The sequence below is a fragment of the Parus major genome, chromosome 5 (genome assembly GCF_001522545.3).
Source record: "Parus major isolate Abel chromosome 5, Parus_major1.1, whole genome shotgun sequence".
Taxonomy (NCBI): Eukaryota; Metazoa; Chordata; class Aves; order Passeriformes; family Paridae; genus Parus; species Parus major.
Window position 1 is genome coordinate 27,611,017 of NC_031774.1, and position 18,022 is coordinate 27,629,038.

At 39.0% G+C, this 18,022-nt stretch overlaps 1 protein-coding gene across 3 annotated transcripts in view; it reads left to right on the plus strand.

Annotated features, from left to right (window-relative positions):
• Positions 1 to 15,940, plus strand: part of MAP3K9 (mitogen-activated protein kinase kinase kinase 9) — a 61,922-nt gene extending 45,982 nt beyond the window's left edge. Inside the window, exons 9-12 of one of the 3 annotated variants that reach the window (XR_001522326.3) lie at positions 3,190 to 3,302; positions 3,960 to 4,775; positions 5,127 to 5,921; positions 9,983 to 15,940. Coding sequence is in view for 2 of the 3 variants with exons in the window: in XM_015631813.3 (XP_015487299.1) it covers positions 3,190 to 3,302; positions 3,960 to 4,775; positions 5,127 to 5,608 (1,411 nt within the window). In the remaining variant the exon portion in view is untranslated. Of the gene's footprint in view, positions 1 to 3,189; positions 3,303 to 3,959; positions 4,776 to 5,126 lie in introns of all 3 variants that reach the window. The other 2 variants (XM_015631814.3, XM_015631813.3) reach the window with 2 other exon arrangements.
• Positions 15,941 to 18,022: the final 2,082 nt, after the last annotated feature.

Sequence of the window (18,022 nt, forward strand, 5' to 3'; positions counted from 1 at the left end):
CTGGGGTAAAATGAAGGGCTCAACGTAGGATAGAGAAGTCCAGTTCAAGTATTCTCTATAAAGCCATTCTGGTAGCATAAGTGCTGCTATTACTGCTGCTTATGGGACTGGACTTAGTGATCCAGGGAACTTTTATCTTCATAATTTTTATCACTTTCCATGTATTCTCCACGTTTATTCTAGAATAGCATTGTGAGCCCTCAGAACTTGTGATGTTAGTCTTAACCCAAGTTAAGGCAGTCATGAAAAGATGGTACAGTGATTATTCACACTTCCCTATTTATGTTTGAACATAAAGAATATGAACAGCAGCTGAAGGGTTTTGTATTGAATTGCAGAGATTGGATGAAGCTTTATGTTGGGCTAGTTCTGTGGCAGTTCAGTTGTGATCTTACAGTATATTCTCAAGGATATACTGTGAAGTTTAATTGTCTTTAAACTTGGCATTGGTTAGTCACACTATGGCATGGGTGATGGTCACCCTGCTTTTCATACAGGGTGTGACTTTTACTAATTTTATGGAAGGTGATAGTGAACGTGACTTAAAATCATTTAGCAGTTAACTCTTAAAGTCTTGCAAGCTAAATAGGGGTGAGCCTGGCAACAGACATTTTTTTATTCACTGCAGTATTGTATTAATGTCTTAACATGATATTACAGAATGGTATTAAGACACCAGAGATGCTGTCTTACAGTTGTAGGGAAGCTTTTTGCTATTTCCTGAGCAAATAAAACTTTTCATCTTACCATTCCTAAAAAGAGGTGCCTTTGACTTCCCAGTAGAAAAAGGCAACAGAAAAGTGACTTAGTCATAATTTAGCAAAGTAACAACCTTCTGGTTAGTTAATCTGAATAGATTACAGGTAAGAAGTCTTTAGGTTCCTGAGTTGTTGTGTTGGTGATTGAAATACAGTTTTAGGACTAGTGTTTTCAAATCGTTCCATTTTCTCTTTCCTTAGGGCAGTAGCAGACAATACTGCTGTAGTAGGAACATTCTCTAAGTCAGCAGGTTTTGAACTGTTTTGAAATGCACAGCACTGTCTAATTAAAATGATGTGCAGCAATTTTCTGGACAGATCTTTGAGGTCTGCTTGTAATTGAAAGAGAAGGATTGTAATTGTAATGGAAAGAGAAGGAGCAAAAAATAAAAGAGAAGGATGAAAATTTTATAACCTTAAGGCAAAAGTAGCAGGTCTTGAAATTATTCTGGTAGCTATTTATCTTCCTGTTCAGATTGAGCTGCACTTTAACAGTAACAGCAAACCTTCAGTCTGTTCTTTGCAAGGGAAGATTGTTCTGAGAAACTAAGTTGAGTATGTGTTTTCCCAGTTCTGTGGAAATTTCATCTTCCTCAGTAGTTCTCTAGCTGTATTGTAAGAGCTTTGAGATTCAGTTTTGGAGGTGTTCACACTGCTAACATGGTTCATTTTCACTCACCAGCTTTCCCTTAATATGCATGTCTGTTTATAGTATGTACCCTAGGTAGGCATGTTGTGTACCTGGGTAATTTAGATCCAACATATGTTATTTGGTGTGTTGTGTTATACAGTTGAGTATACTAGGGAGGGAGTAAGTCAGAACAGGCCCACACACTGAATGGCATGTCTGTTATAAAACCCTGTGGTTATTTGCCTTGACAAATAAGGTTCAGTGCTGTGCTGCTTGGATTCAAGATTGCAGCAGGGTACTGCATGTGCCAGAATGGTTAATGGGGATGAACTTGCAATGCAATTGAGGACTGCAGAGGATGCTTTTGGTGTAATGTCTGTACCACAGTCATCAACCAACTGATCATGTGCTGAATCAAATTTAGGTCCTGTGGCCTTGCTATTGCTGCAGTATAGTTTGGTGACAAGTATCTCTAATTGGGTAGAGAGCAGAGGAAAAACTCATACCAAGGCAAAAAAATACCCCAATATAATAATTTTTTGAAATCCTGGAATGGAAGCTGTCTTAGAAATGCAGAATGATTCTGGTGGAAAATAAGAATCATGAGAGGTAACTTGCATATGGTTGAACTTCCCTTTAAGGGAATGATGGTAGTGAATTACATGTCTTAGCAAAAACAATGCAAGTTAGTAATGGTTCTGGAAGAGATCTTATCTCCCAGTTTTCTGTTCTTTCAATAACAAATCAATGTTTTTGTGTGTCCAGTTGAAATCATTCAGACTATCTGCAGACCTTTTTATTCCTTCCATATAATTTCTGCCTGTCTTAAGTGTGTAGCTTTTCACCAACACTGATGTTTCATGTTGGAGTTTGTGGAGAAAGCCACCAGAAATTTTCCAGTTCAGACTATGTTGATAAATTAATAATAAAACTTTGAATATTGATATATCAGAATGTTGTGCTGCTAATCAAAGTTGTTGACATGTCTGATGTCACGAAACTAGTGCAGGATGATGATAATGAAAATCTATGAATAGTGATTACTAATAAGTTCAGGAGCCTGGTAACATATCTTTAGATACAGGTCAAAGCAGGGATTTGGGTTTGGGTTCTTCTCTTGGGCTTTATTCCCCATAATCTAGAACTTATGCTTTTAACTGTATTTCAATAAGGCATTTTCTTTGTAAGAAAAATATTGGGGTTTATAATACAGAGACATGGCTTTTACAGTGACTTTAGCTTATTATTATTTGTCCTAGTGAGTCATGTTTGAATTTCATTGTTCATTTGTGTTTCACATGAAAACATTTTTGGAGGCGTTTTGCCTTCCCCTTGCTGAACAATTATTTTTTACCTGCCATGGTAAGATTGATTGCAAAAAGAAATCAAGATTTAAAAATATTATGCCTTGATTTAGAAAGAAAATGTTTCATGTGATTTTTGTAGTGGTGCCTTCTATTATTCTGCATTCGTAGCTTGTTAGTTATCAGCAGAGGCCTTTGGACCGCCACAGTGTAACAAACAAGGAACTGACCTTTTTACTTTTTTTTACTTTTCTTTACCTTTTTTTTTTTTTTTTTTACTTTTTTTACTTTTTTTTAACTTTTTTTTATATATTACTTTTTTATTTTAAAGTGCTGTAAAGACATCACAAAATTTCTTGTTGCGGAAGAATCAGATCTATGTAGTTAAGGTGGATACATGTATACTCTTCAGTAGATTAATAGAGAATATATAAGGGGAGAATGGAAACTGGTTGTGAGCATGGTACATTTTCTCACATCCTTCTACTATTTTCAGTCTGAAAGCTCTGGTAGAAGGATGCAAGCAGTGGTCATCCAGTGCACCAAATCTTGGGAAGATCCAGAGAACTGCACCTGCTTTCCCAGGATTCACCAGCTTAGCAGAGATGGGTAAAGGAATTCCCTGAACTTGGTACTCTCATCCTCACTTCCATTCACATTTCAATGAGCCTCTTTCCTGACCTTCACATTACAGCAATTACAGTTTTCATTTTGTTTGGTATCTGCTTTTCTTTTATTCTTTGTCAAGTGTCCACTTTCTCCTTCTTGATTTTCTTTTTGTTCTCCTCACTGCTTGTGCTTCTCCCTCTGTCAAGCTAACAAGCTTCTGTTAATTCTCCTCTAGCTCCATGCTGGCTCTCAGCTCCTTTCCTGAATAATGATATTTACATGTGTAGCATGTTTACACCTTCACTTACAAGGAGCAATCCTTAAAATTTTTCTACCTTTTGCTTCTCACTCACAAACACATAAATTTACTCTAGAAGTTACTGAGGTGTAGGTTGCCTTTGAAATGCTGTTATGCAGTTAATCCCAGCTGGATGAATGCTTCGCTAATTTCTTTCACCTTGATAGTGTTTCCAATTACTTCTCTCAGCCCATCTTCTTTGGAAACAATAGACTGTATTTGGGAATTGATGAATGATATTGATGAGAACAGTTGCATCTTCTGAGGAGAAGCTTATTTTGAAGTATATTTGTGAAACAATGAAATGTGCCAGTAAAATGTTACATTGACACAAACCCTTATTTTCATTTGCTTTCCAGATGATGAGGACAGTGAATGTTTTAATGGAGAGGGCAAAGTGCACCCTTCACCTGTGCACAATCAGTCATACCTCTGCATCCCATTTCAGAAGAATGAAGAGTGGGATGGCCCTTCTAGTGATGCCAATGAGGAATCCACCCCTGTAAACTCTGCTACCAGTACCCCACAGCTGACACCCACCAACAGCCTCAAACGTAGCAGCTCCCACCACAAGCGATGTGAGGTTGCATTGCTTGGTTGTGGAGCAGTGCTGGCTGCTGCAGGCCTGGGTTTTGACCTGTTAGAAGCAGGGAAATGTCAGCTGCTGATTGAGGAAGAGCCAGAGGTGCCCAAGGAAGAGAAGAAGAAACGTGATAGCATTTTTCAGCGAGCTGGACGCCCACGCAGGAGCACTAGTCCCCCTTCCCGGAAGATCTTCAAGAAGGATGATCCCCTGTTGTTGCTAGGCGAGCCATCCACATCCCTCACCCTTCTTTCCCTGTCTTCCATTTCTGAATGTAATTCCACCCGGTCCCTGCTGCGCTCAGACAGTGATGAGATTGTGGTTTATGAGATGCCTGTCAGCCCAGTGACAGTCAAGGCTCCCTTGCCAGCCATTACAAACCCACTGGTCAATGTCCAGATAGAGAGGTTCAAACAAGACCCCAACCAATCCTTGACTCCCACACACGTGACACTCTCTTCCCACACCCAGCAAAGCGGACACAGGCGCACACCTTCTGATGGAGCCATCAAAGGGAGTGGACTGGTTGTCAATGGGTGCCCAACCAGTGGATGCCCTTCCAGCAGCTGTTTAACTGGAGCACTAGGAGCAGGTAGGTTTTCAGCCATCTTCCTTTTCCTCTTCAGAATAAAGATAGAAGCAGTATGATTACTGGTTGGTTATACATTCGTTGAGATGACCAGATTAATTTAGCCCACAAGAATTGCTTGTGGAGGTTATTTTTACACAGATAGTTAACAGAATAATGCAGTAATGGTTTTGGTTCCAGCATCTTCAGATAGCCATAATTGAAGATACAGAGTTTGTAGATTATGAATGGAGGTCTTCTGCTTTGAATATGTTTTTGGACTGTATATACAATAAACTAAGACCTGTAGGAACCACTTAGCAGTGACATCTAACATGTTTTTCCCTCTTCTCTTACACTGTCTGTTTTGGGTAGGTGTGTTAAAAACACCTAGTCCAAGCAGAGATCCCGGTGAGGTCCCTCGCCTGCCAGACCCCAACATTGTTTTTCCTCCAACCCCGAGACGATGGAATGCACAGCAGGATCCCACACTGGAAAGACCCAAGACATTGGAGTTCCTGCCCCGGCCACGTCCTGCAGCCAGTCGGCAGCGGCTTGATCCCTGGTGGTTTGTGTCACCCAGCAATGCCAAGGGTGAATCTTCTGCCAACAGTTCAAGTACTGATACTCCAAGCAATCTGGACTCTTGTTTTGCTAGTAGCAGCAGCACTGTAGAAGAGAGACCTGGACTGCCTGCACTGCTTCCTTTCCAGGTGGGTCCTCCTGCAGAGGAGCGGACACTATTGGACATAGACGCTGAGGGGCAGAGCCAGGACAGCACCATTCCGCTATGCAGAAGTGAACTTAACACACACAAAGCTGCAGCATATGAACTCAAGCAAGAATTCTGGTCTTAATATGAAATCACTGGGGACAGTGAGCCCCTCTAAATTCAATCCTACTTTTTGCACTGAGAATGCACTTTGAAAACAGATGAGATGGAGGGATGCTACAGAGATCATATGGTGCTGCCTCTGCTGAAGATGTGTTGTCAGCTGCCTGATTTTTGTCTGCATTTGGGTGAAACTTGGCTACTCTGAGCTGCTGACTTTTGCTGTGGGGTTTTTCTGTAGTCTTCCCTGCCCTCTTATTGCAGCTTGAATCTGCAATGAGCTTAAATTATCATATCAAAGTCTTTTGTTACTGACCTTGTAGGATTTGGCACTTGCAGTAAGTATATTGGTATCTATCCTGGTATTAATCAGTATTTTCAAATAATATTCAACTATTACACTACAGCAGACATCAGTGTTTGATGTTTTCCCAAGGAATCCAGAACAGAAACAAATAACTGTCTGGAGACTACCTTCTCTGAAATACATTCAGATCATTAGACAGGCCTGGGAATCATCTTACCCCCACTGGAAGAGCAGAAGTAGCTATCTTAAGACTTGTTTGTCCTCTTTTACTCATGTGATAGTGTAAGGTGGAACAGATGGCAGGGGAAGGGCATGGCGTCTCCACCGGTGGAGGTCTTTGAGAGCAGGTGAACCAGACTGTTGGAAACAAGTAGGTGTAGTTGATCCTGGCTTCAGGGAAGGTTGGATGAACTTCAGTGGTCTCGAGGTCCCTCTCAGCCCTATTTTTTTTATGACCCTGTGCTTTCAAGATGAAGGCCTATGGCATAGCTGTTTAGCTTGTTATTTTTTTTTTTCAGACTTTCATTCCATCAGTCTCTTTTTTTCCCCACCCCGTTTCTCAGGCTCATAGTCAAGTTGCCTCAGCTTTGGGAGGGGAGTTAGCAGAAACTTTCTTCAAAGATGTGTTGGCTTGCAGAAGTAAATTATGTGTTTCCAGATCTTTTTCTTTCTGTTTTTTTCTCCTTTCTTATGCCTTGTAGGAGTGACCCATGAAACCCAAGACTGTTCTTATGCACACTGGTACTTGTTTAAGGCTGTTTTGAAAATGAGGGTTGTTAATAGTTGGATTGTGCAAACAGGAATCGGAACATCTGGATTCTGTTTTATTTTGTCACTGACTCACTGTGTGACCCTGGGCAAATAATGTAACCTCTGTGCCTGAATTTCCCCATCTGTAAATAATAGGAATAATACCTACCTCACAAGGGGAGGGGTTGGGACATATATTATAGGTATAAACTCCTTTGAGATCTTTGAGTGAAAGGCACTATAGATATGTAGAACTTTATTCTTGTTCAAATATTTAAAACACTCCTAGATTTGGAGCAAGAACAGACCCCTGTCTGGAAGGAGGAAGTCACACAAATAGGGTGTGCCTATGCTCAGAGTTTTCTGCACAAAGACTTCAAGCGTGTCTGTGCCACTGCAGGTATGTCTTACTGGCTGTAATGAGAGCTTCAATCTTCCCCAGATTTGGCATTATATATAAGGGATGTGGCCTTTATATGAGTGTAATAGGGTAGTCTGCTTTATTGCAGGGTACTGCATGTCTGTTCACTGTTTTTGTACAGATCAGTGCTTGTTTTGCAAATCTCCTGATACTTGGTTGCAAATAATTGACAGTGCTGCTAGTGCAGTGCTGCTAGTGCAGTGCTCAGCCTGTTGGGGCAGTCCAGTCCTTACAGGTTGTTCTGTCACAGTCCTGCTGTGAAGGCAGGAGAGCTGAATACTTCCTGCTGCTGTCAGCATAGTGAACCTGTGTGTTTAGATGTTTGTAACCTCATTTTAAAAACCAGCATGTGTGGGGAAGAAGTGTATGTGAGGCTTTTTAGTTCTGTGTGAGGACTGAAACCGTCATGTTCCCATTAGTCAAGTGCCCTATTTTTTTTTCAAGCAATTACAGTTTGTTTTGTTTTGAAAGGTCACATATTTCTTGTTTATAATATTCCATGGAAAATGCTTAATGGCAGAATTACTTTCTGCTGTCCTCCCTGTTAAATGCTCCAGAGCTAGCCTTAATGGTGCTACACTAGATATTGAAGCTGGTTTAGACAAGGTATTATAAGGCAAGGTGGGATTCAGATACTTAAAGAAAACTTACATTTCTTACTCTTTTGTTAAATTTAGACCTTTAGCATTATTGATTTCTTCAGCATCCTTTTGCTTTTCATTCCTGAAAACTAAATTTGTGATCCAGACACTAGCAAAAAGAAAAAACTCATCCAACGGATTGCTAATTTTGATTGTGCTATAAATCAGCCTTAAGGTAATCTGAGTAAGAGGCTGTGTCAGAGGGATTTAAAAGAAGGACATTAAAATAATCTATTTTTCATAGTGTTCCTTATAATTTTTAAAAGTTTGGAACAAAACTTAATCAGCTGTTCTGAAATGTAATGTTTTCTCTCTGAAAGGTATCATTGTAAATGTCATAGGGAGTATCATCTGCTCTGCAAAGGCGTCACCTGAAATAGCTCCATTTGAACAGAAATCTTTAAAATCCTTTTATTTGCATGAAATGGGGGGCCACCTTTCTAGGTCACCTGATACAACTCAGCCTGCTAAACTTTCTAATAGCTGGCCAGCTGATTTCACCACATGAACTTTTAAGGTTTCTGTCAAGTTCCCAGGAAAGACAAACGTAAAGTCAAGTTGTTCTGTCACCTCTTTTTTTTAAGTTGAGGATGAAGACTTAAACCCCCATTTGATCCTCCCCCTTTTATATAATCACTTGGTGAAGGTGCTATGTAGCTGAACTCTGAGAAGTGTTTTGCTTCAAAGAGTATCTTCCCTAATACCAAGTGGACATGGCTACATCAAATAACTTGGTAGAACAGATGACAAGAGTCAAGGATCCAGGTCAGGGTTACCAAACTAGATACTGTTACTACAAAGCTGCCAGACAGACTAGTTAGAAGCATATTGGTTGATATGTGTTTGATTTGTGTTTTTTTTTTGGGTTTTTCTTTAACCTTTCTTAGATACAATTATCTTCATTAAACCTAGCATGTGAATTAACTTGCAGTCTTTGAGCATCCACCCATAACTGTCTTCCAGTGGCCAACCTGAGGTATCAGGCAGGAGGAGTCAATTGTGGGAACAAGGCTCCTGACTTCAGTAGTGGTGGGGTATTCTCTGGCAGGCAGAGAGGGGGTTCTCAAGACAAAGAGTTGTCAGGTATTTTACCTTATGCACTCCAAAAGCTTTTGCAGCCAGTGTCCTGAGGCCCAGAGGCTGTGTGCATATTTAATCTAGGTTAAGACCTCTCTCCATTTCCATCTGTCCCATCTTGTCTTGAATTCTCTGCTTTCTTAATCTGTTGAGGTTTTCCCTCCCAATTGTGGGAGCAGAGGTTCTCCAAATCTCCAAAGGAGCGGCCGACTATAGTCCACTAGTCAGTTAGAAGGTATGGGCCTGTCAGCTCAGAAATCTTTTTTTTCCTACTGGTTTCCAGTATTCCCATTTGTCTGGGAAACAACAATGTCAGAATACTGGTCATTGACCAGCTTTTCTAGTAATATTCTTGAGGAAGATGGTGAAAATCTTACTTTAAAAAAAAATCTAATAAATGTATTGTTTTCTAAATGTCTGAATAAGTTGCACTTTTATTTTGTCTGAGAAAATGAGAAAAAGATCATGTGCAAGTCACTGAGCAGTCTAAAACAATGACAAAAGAATGGAGAAAAATATGTTTGAATACAGGCCTTACAAAGAGGAAGTGGCAGTTTTTTAACTGATAGTAATAATGAGATTGTAGTGGAGAGAAATGTTTGTGGTTTAGAAATATATTTGTATTTTTGTTTAGTCAGCTGGCAGTGAGTATCGCTTATTTATGTAATTGATGTGCTGATTTAGGAAATAGAAGTTTGTCAGCCCTTCAATGTAAGCTGTCCTTGTAGCCTGTTTAGTTTTCCTGTAATGTTGGGGGGAAGGCACAGACATAGAAACCAGTGCAAAAAGTGACAAATGTTTTGATAAATTTCTACTGGTTCCATAGAAATTGAGTGTGGGACAAGTAGAGAGAAGAAAGCTTTTGTATCAAAACTAAGGTGATTAAATAGTTACAGATTCTTTTCGAATACTCTTGCTTCTTACAGACTGCAAAGTGGTCTGTTTAACCAGCAAATAGGTCTTAATCTCCTCTCAATCATTTCAGAGGTGCAAATGTAACTTTTTATACATATTTTCTCTCCAGTTTATTATTGCAATGGGTTGATATTCAGTATGAGGCAGGGAACCTTGGTGAAAATACTCCTTTTGTAATAACTTTCTAACAAAATGAGTATTTTAAAAGTGAATTTTTTGTTATTGATGAGGAAAGACCTATTCTGGTTTGGCATGGTTTTATGATGAATTATTTTTCTGTATCTCTAGGAATGGGAGTAGTTGCCTTCCTCTTCATAGCATGCTGTTATCTTAAAGACATTGTGGACAATACTGCGTAGAGATGTTGCTTCGATATGTCACAAAACAGGATACCTCTCATTCTGTTGAAGGTGAGGCAGTAATGGTCGAGTAAAGAAAGGTCTTTGCCTTTGGAATGTTTTGTTAAATAAAACATGACAGGAAACCTCTGACCTTGAGTCGCCTTTCTATCTTGAGGTTAATTTTTATTTGAAACCTAATTCATCTCTGTGGGATGAATATGGGACCTGGAGTCTCATTGGATGTATGGAACCAAATCTATTCCTATGTCCCAAAAATCTGTGATAGCCTGTTATTTTTGCAAGTAATTTTAAGCTAATGTATATAGGTTTGTTTCTTTTTGAGTTTTTTTAAATGCTTCTTGGAAAACATGCTTATTGCTTTCTAACCTTTTCCATGTATTTTGGAGATACTCTCAAGAACTCTTACCAACTCTGGTGAATAAGAAGGGTTATATCTTGCAGAGTGATTTAAATCCTCCTTTTGGCTTTGTGGATTTTGTTTGGTTTTTTTTGTATGAAACAAGAGCATTTACGTTTGGAAAGATTTCTGATCCTTGTCCTGTCACTGAATAAGAGTTTCTTAGCTTCCATGTTTAGAACTCATTTAAGATTTCAATTTGGGTAAAACTGGACATTAAAAGTGAGGAGATAGACATGTGTTAAAACGTATTTGCAAACAAGCAATAAATACAGCAAATACAAGAACCAAAATATACTCTCACTGTCATAGAGTGTAACTTTTAGACTTCATGAATCTTTGGTTGATGATATAATTAAGGTATCTATAGGTAAGAATGCCTTCTTATGTTTTTTCCTAAGTTTACTATTTTAATACTAGAATACAGTGGTTTGCACAACCAGCTAATATGGTAGCTAGCCAGACAAGAAGGATCTTAAACCAAATTTTGTTTTCTTTTCCCTCTTACTTTCAATCCAGTTTTTGGTTTAAATTTTACTTTTTCTCTTTTTTTGGTGTTAAACAAACAATACAGTTGTAAGAAGAACTTATTGTTAATAACCTCACTTTCACAGTTTCATGAGAAATTATGGAAATTAATCTTTGGCTTATTCTGGTGCTCCCTCTATTGAACACAATAGTAGAAAATCATGCTGCAGTTAAAATGTGCATTTGCTTTTGGCTTTTCCCATGCTTGGCTTTTTAAAAGAGTTTTGTCACTGGTGAGAGGTGAATACAACTTCTGAAATTACCTACATCAGCTTTATTTTTTTACACTGGAAGTAGTCACTCCCAGGCTAAGAGCTGTGTGCTTGATTAACAAGTAACTTGCCACTGGTTATTTGGTCTGATGTAGCTACTGTAATTATTATTGTTCCTTTCTAACAAGGACCTCCCATGTTTTGCAACTGGAAAGTCTTCATCAACATTTGTATACAAGAAATACATTTTAGTTCTTTTTGTACAGAAGTCAAAAAACTTCCTTTTTCTGAATCAGGAACATTATTTTCCTACTGAAGATGGCTTCTTGAGCTTTGTGGTTTTGTTTGTTAGTTTTCTGTTTGGGGATATTGTTTATTTTATGTTTGGTTTTTAAGCCTCTCAAATACATAATATATATATGTGTGTGTGTGTGTGTGTGTGTTAGGTGCATCCTGGATGCCGAGGTGCCTTCCATCTCGCATGTCTCTTTGCTGGGGCTTGAGGTTGGTTTTTTGGAGGGACCTCCTAATTGTAGCTTTCAGTACTGTGTTTTCTGACATGAGGCCAAATACCATCACAGGAAACATTTTGTGTCCTCCCATTTACACCCCTGTGTTGAACCGTGCGCTATCACTGCCTCTCCCTATTTCTCCATTAGGGTTTTGGCCCCATCCCATCTTTGTTGGTTATTTATTCTTGTTGCCATACTAATAAGTGTAAGGCAGAAAACCATACACATTTCATTTTGTGCTTTGACTTAAAAGATTTCCAAGCTAAAAGCGTAAGATACAACTGGGTGAAGTGGAAGTGGAGGTTGGCAGGAAATAAGACAGTGAAATTATCCTTCTTAATCTAAGTCAGAGGACAGAGGGATATTAGCTACTTGGTAAATTGTTAGCATCATAGGTAAGTTGGGTCATAAAGAAGACTTTGAGGAATGTACGGTTACTTAATTTGACAGAATGGTTTGGGTTGGAAGGGACCTTAAAGGTCATCTAGTTCCAGTCCCCCTGGTATGGGCAGGGACACTTTCCACTAAATCAGGTTACTCAAAGCCCCATCCAGCTTATCCAGTTTCTGGTTGGTTTGTTTTGTTTTACCCTGGACTACCTCATTTGTAGAGATAGAATGGGCAGAAAGTCTAAGTTTTGGTAAGAATTGCTTTAAACATACAGTTAAAGTTGGAATGAGATGGGAAGGCAAAGGCAAACTTGTATGTGGCTCTTTGACATACAAATACCTGATGGAAAAGTAAAACCAGGTATTCAGTTTATGAAGTTAAGATTATACTTGCTTTAGATATTTATGTCTCCAAAATAAACAGTAAACTACAAAGTGGGGCAATTTTCTCAATGTTTTCTAACCCGTGGAAGAGTTGATTGTCCAGAGACAAAAAGGTGGAGATTTCATATTGGTCACTACTGCATTTAAAAATGATAGTCTCTTTTCCAAACTTTTTTTTTTTTTTAATAATCTCATGTGCTCTTAAAGTGGAGCTGTACATGATCCTGATGTTTTTCCTGTATTTGCAGTACTGTTTTCATAGTGTATCAGCTCCTAATACAGTCCTTACTGTATCTGAATGCTAATAATGTGCAGGCAGCCCAATAGCATTAATATTAAGGACCTGTGACACATTTTTAGTGTGCAGTATAGTGGATTTATTAACCTAGCTTCAAATGGGCTACTGTCTGTAGCTGATGGATCAGATGGATGCACAGCTAGAAAAAGGGGGCTTAGAACAAACCTGCAGGAACAATGCTAAAGCTGTATTTGCTTAAAATAAGCAATTTGAAAAATAATCACGGAGGGAGGCAGGGGTAAGGCCCTTCATTAATCAGAAATAGATCTATAAGATCTTGTCCATACTCAAATTTTGGTTGCCGGGATAGCTAGTGAGAATGTACATTGTGTTCAATGTGGCTGAAACCTCAACATTAAGACAAGAAAAATTAATTTTATATATGCTATTTCAGACTGATTAACACTGTCTCCCATTCTACCTTGACTGTTTCAATTCAGCATTTTCTCAAGAACAGATGTTGTGGCTGGATAAAACTGGACTCCTTGTCTCGGAGAGGCATATAGATCTGAGAGAAGAAACACTACTCTTGATCTTGATCTTTTGTGTCTTGTGATCTTAGCTGGAGAGGTTATAATGGCACAGGAAGACATGCTGGTTTTTTTTCCAAGCTTCATTGATAAGAATGCTCCTAGCAGCAATTGAATTACAGAACAAACCTGGCCTCTGATTATTGTTTGACATAGCTCAGTTGCGCACTGAGTTTCTTGAGTCTAACTATATGGGGTGAACAGAGGTTCTTCCTTGGAATTTGTGAATGTGGCCAATTCTCAGCTTGGGTAATTTGTTTTCTCCTAGGCCCAGTCAATGTCACAAAATCAGTTGTCACCCTCAACTGATTGTGCAGATACTCATAGTAGGCTTGTTCTGTCTTGCATGCTTTAGTGAGCAGCTCTTACAGTGTCAACAGGGTTAGCATTTGTATCTGAGCAGAGTAGCTAATATCTCTGAGCTGACTTTTTAACACTGCATCTCAAGCAGTTGTTACTCCATCAGTTCTGCCATTGCTCTGTTTTCAAGGTTATCTTGACAGCTATAATATCCAGGTACCCTAGACTGTAAAGAATATAGCCACAGGAAAAGTAAAAAAGAAAGCATACTTAGGAGTGTTTGCCAGATGAACTGCTTGAGTTTGGCCAGTGATCTAGGCAGAGAGTAGGACTGATTCTTTTGCAACATAGATTTCTTTGGGGGATGGCTAGGTTTGAACGGCAGAATTTACCTAGATCCACCTAAAGTCCATAGGCACCGGTTCCCATCACGTTTGGCAGTTATAAGAAGATACCACATAAACCCACAAGCATCTAGTAGTAAAAGTTTGTATTAAGGGTAATTACCTTTCAAGTTAAAAGGGAAGAGGCCTCAATTCAGAAAGCTCTTCATCCAATACTTAAACATCATTGAAGTCAGTGGAATGTATCTTGTGCAAAGATGCACAAGACCCCAGTTGAGCAAAGCTCTTTTACTCTGAATTGGGGGATTGTCGTCTAGAGACTGATGGTGAAGGACTAGGTTCTTACCTTGATTGTCAGAGTAAGGAGTCAGTTAACCTGAGGAAAATGTTCCTCAACAAGTCCCTGGGTAAATGCTGGTTTGATTGCTGACTCTTGTGGCCTTTCCATGGCTGCACATGCCATGCCTATTACTGCTACTTCTAACCATAAGCAGGGTAAGCTTTGCGAATGTTTTCTGACCTGGGGTTAAAGAGCAACAACTTCTGCATTAGCAGATTGCTAGCTGTAAAGGGACAGTAAGTGGTGACTGGAGACTGTGTGTGCATATGGCAGTTTAACCTGAGGCCTATTCTTAAGTGTTTCTTCTCAATTTACAAATGCATCCCTCCAGGCTGGTGGACAGACCTGACAAGTTCAGCAGTGATCAATATCCACCACTTTTACTAGAGTTCCAGGATTCTTGTCTGTCAGCTGTTGGCACAGCACATTGTGCTGCTATATTTGATTCCTTTGTCATAAATTCAGGACAGACTGGAAATATCTGAGATATTTTGCCTGACTTAAGTTGAGGGGCTCATATGGAGTGAGCAGGCAACAGTGGTGGAAAAATCAGGGAAAATACCTGTGCTTTTAACAATGTCTCTTCTGTGGCTTTGAAAGTCCAAGAATTTCTCAGCCGGAGAATGTATTTCCTCCTTCTTTTTATAAGCTACTTCTTTCTTTTGCCTTATTAATTGTGGATTTGCTCCTGCTACTATTTCAAACCAGATGCAAAAATCGGTGACCTGACTTTCCTAGGTACAATGTTGTAAATCTGAATAACCAGGTGAGTAGATTTCTGTAGTGTAAGATCATGCCCCCATGTCTGATCCTTTGAGATGTGGGATAGTTCCTGCTTGTGTTGAAATCACTGTGTGGAGGGTGTTGGGTACTTCATAAGGAACTCCAAACTCTGTAGGACTGGGATTCATCTTACAGCTCAAGTATTTCAGTCTGGTTTTGGAGACCTCTGTATCAGTCTTCTCTTCTGTTTATGGTGTTCGAAAGTCTGTTGCTATGGAAGTAGCACCTGAAGGTATGTTTTGCCCGAAGAACCTGCAATGAAGCAGTTACGTTACCAAATGGCAATGAACCCCAGAATTGAGTAAAAAACCAGAGGCCACCAAGTTTTTCTTGTTTGTGTGATGAAATGTTGTCAAATGAAGTGATTTGTTGGAGCCTTCCTTTAACTTCTGTACAGCAGTAAGCTTAGAGGAAAAGAAGATTGCATTATTTTTTAAAAAGCTTTATTTGTGACCTGGACTTGTTGCCTCTGACCCTCTTGGGCTTAAATAGTTAAATTATATTAATGTCCAGTTTGTTTCACTGTAGGTAACACATCAACTGAATACTCTTGTGCATAATCTACTGTATCTTTCCTCTGTTCTGTGTCAATGTATTATGTGTATTTGGATTACAGTTCTTTTTGTATTAAATTATTTTATGTTATAGAACAATATTTAAGTGAAGCAAAGAGCTAATGGAAGTTGTTGACATTTTGGGATTTCTTTGCTCTTTGCTCTTTTTTTGGATGTACTGTAAATTGTAAACCAAGGATGCCAAGCAGGCTTGGTTCAATGGCTAAAATTATTGTATTACAGTGTAATGCTGATCTAGGCCTTGTCTCAACACTAGAGCACACAGACTTGAATAAAACTGTTACAAAAGTGATTGTCTTTAGGCCTTGAGTTCTTGGGTTTGTGCTCCAAGTAATTTCAAGCAGATATTTAGAATAACAGTGGCATTACCTTTCTCTGAGGATTTCAGATTTTTTCCCAGTACAAGAAGTTGATTATTTTTATTTACTAGGTAACTCAGTCCTGAGCAGCTATTCCAGCTCTGGGTTCTCCATAGGGCTTTTGAAATGTTTTTGCGAAAACTCAGGTCTTGGCACACAGTACCTGTCTGCTAAGCCCTTTCTGGCTTTTCTCTGAACCAAGGAATTAATTGCATACCATTTTTATTAAGGCTAATATTTCTGTTCTGTTAGCTTGAGGTTTTTCTGCTCTTTATTTAATATCCCAGCTGGAATATGAATCTAAATGCCTGGATGTGGAGCTTATGCAGTAACATGTTTTGTGCATGGAGACATTTAACAGATGGTTTAGATTCACTTGTGATGCTGTGCCTTTGTCCCTGCCACATCATTCAGTGAGACACAGTACCATGAACAAGGATCTTTCCAAGCTGTTTTCATCTGCTATCAGCACGAAAGCCAAAACAACATGGTTTTGACTCCTAGGTCATGTATTTGAATCCTAGTTTATACTTTTGCTCTTCTCTGCCACAAAGCCATCACTTCACATTTTTCTGCTTTAAGAAATGTAGCTGTACTGATGAAGGACGATGCACTACAAGAGCTTATATTTCATAATTTCCTTTGAAAAAAGATTTTTTTCTAATGCAGGTACATGCAAGAAATTCTTCACCCTTCCAATAGATATGGAGACTGAACAATGCATAGGTAGGCAACCTTCAGTCATATATTCCATTCAAAGCATAGTAGTGCTCTGTTCTGTGATAAACTAGGAGGACAGTGAACAGGCAGTAAATTAAATTTGTTAGAAATAATAGCATGCAAGATGAATTGCTTTTTCACTTGTTTTAACAGAAGGTATCTTACAGTGTTTTGTTTTTCAAACTATTTTTAACTCCTCCCCAAATCCGGGCTGTCTCAAACTAAAATAAATATTTCTGCCTCCTGCAATGTTCTGTAAAATTGCATTATGTCCTAAAAGAATCAGATTTTCTAACTGAATTTACTCACTTGTCACAATGACAAGGTTACCCTAATGTTTAAGCTGACCTCATCAGCACCAGAAATCTACATGCATCATGGCAGATTGATTTCTGCCAGCAACTGCAGCCTATGCAGAACACGGCAGAAGCACAAATCATTGGGACAGAAGAGGAAAATAAAATAGCAGTTTTCTAAGGAGGGGAACTTCTAGCAGAGAAGGAGCATCTTAAATGAAAGCTGGCAGAGTCTGCATGGATGCAGAACAAACACATCAGCAGATGCTTTAGGCTGAGCAACTTGAGTTTTTCATTGATTGATGTGCAGGCAAGAGTTGGGTGTACAAATTCTACAGTGACACTGCAAATCATATGTGGCCTTTAGCTGTGAATGTGCTTAGGTGAGGAAATCACCATTGTATTATATTATATTCAGATGGCACATGCTGAAACAGTAAATGTAAGCAGTGCTCTGAAAGTCCATGACATACCTTGATAAAACTTCTAGTAGACTTCCAAGGCTATGCAGATTAAGGGAGAAGAGGGCAGGCTTTCCTCTGTCATGCAGCTCATATAACTTGATTAATTAATCTTCTGTTTCTAGTGAAACGTTGACATTTTTGGCCCTTCTGACATGGAAGGAAAGGGAGAAGATGTCCTACTAAAGCTAGGCTTAACAAGCTTAATTAAATGTAACATGAAAAGTTTGTAGGCATATTGCTATCAGGCTCAAACAGACTAAGCTTTTGAAAAAAATCTGGAGTGAACATGACAATTACAACATCAGATTATCTTAAAAAGAACTAACAAGCTTTGTCTCCATGCTTGGGCACAATGGACACTGCAGTTTGCTTTGGCAGGGAAGGGAAATAATTGTAACTAAGGATGAACAAAGCTCAGGCGTTTTCAAGTAGACTTCAACATGCTTTGTGCCTCTTTGCTACTTCATCTGAAATCTTATTAAATGGCATGTGATTTACTTGCTGTTAAGTCCTCATTAATTTAACAATGAAGAGA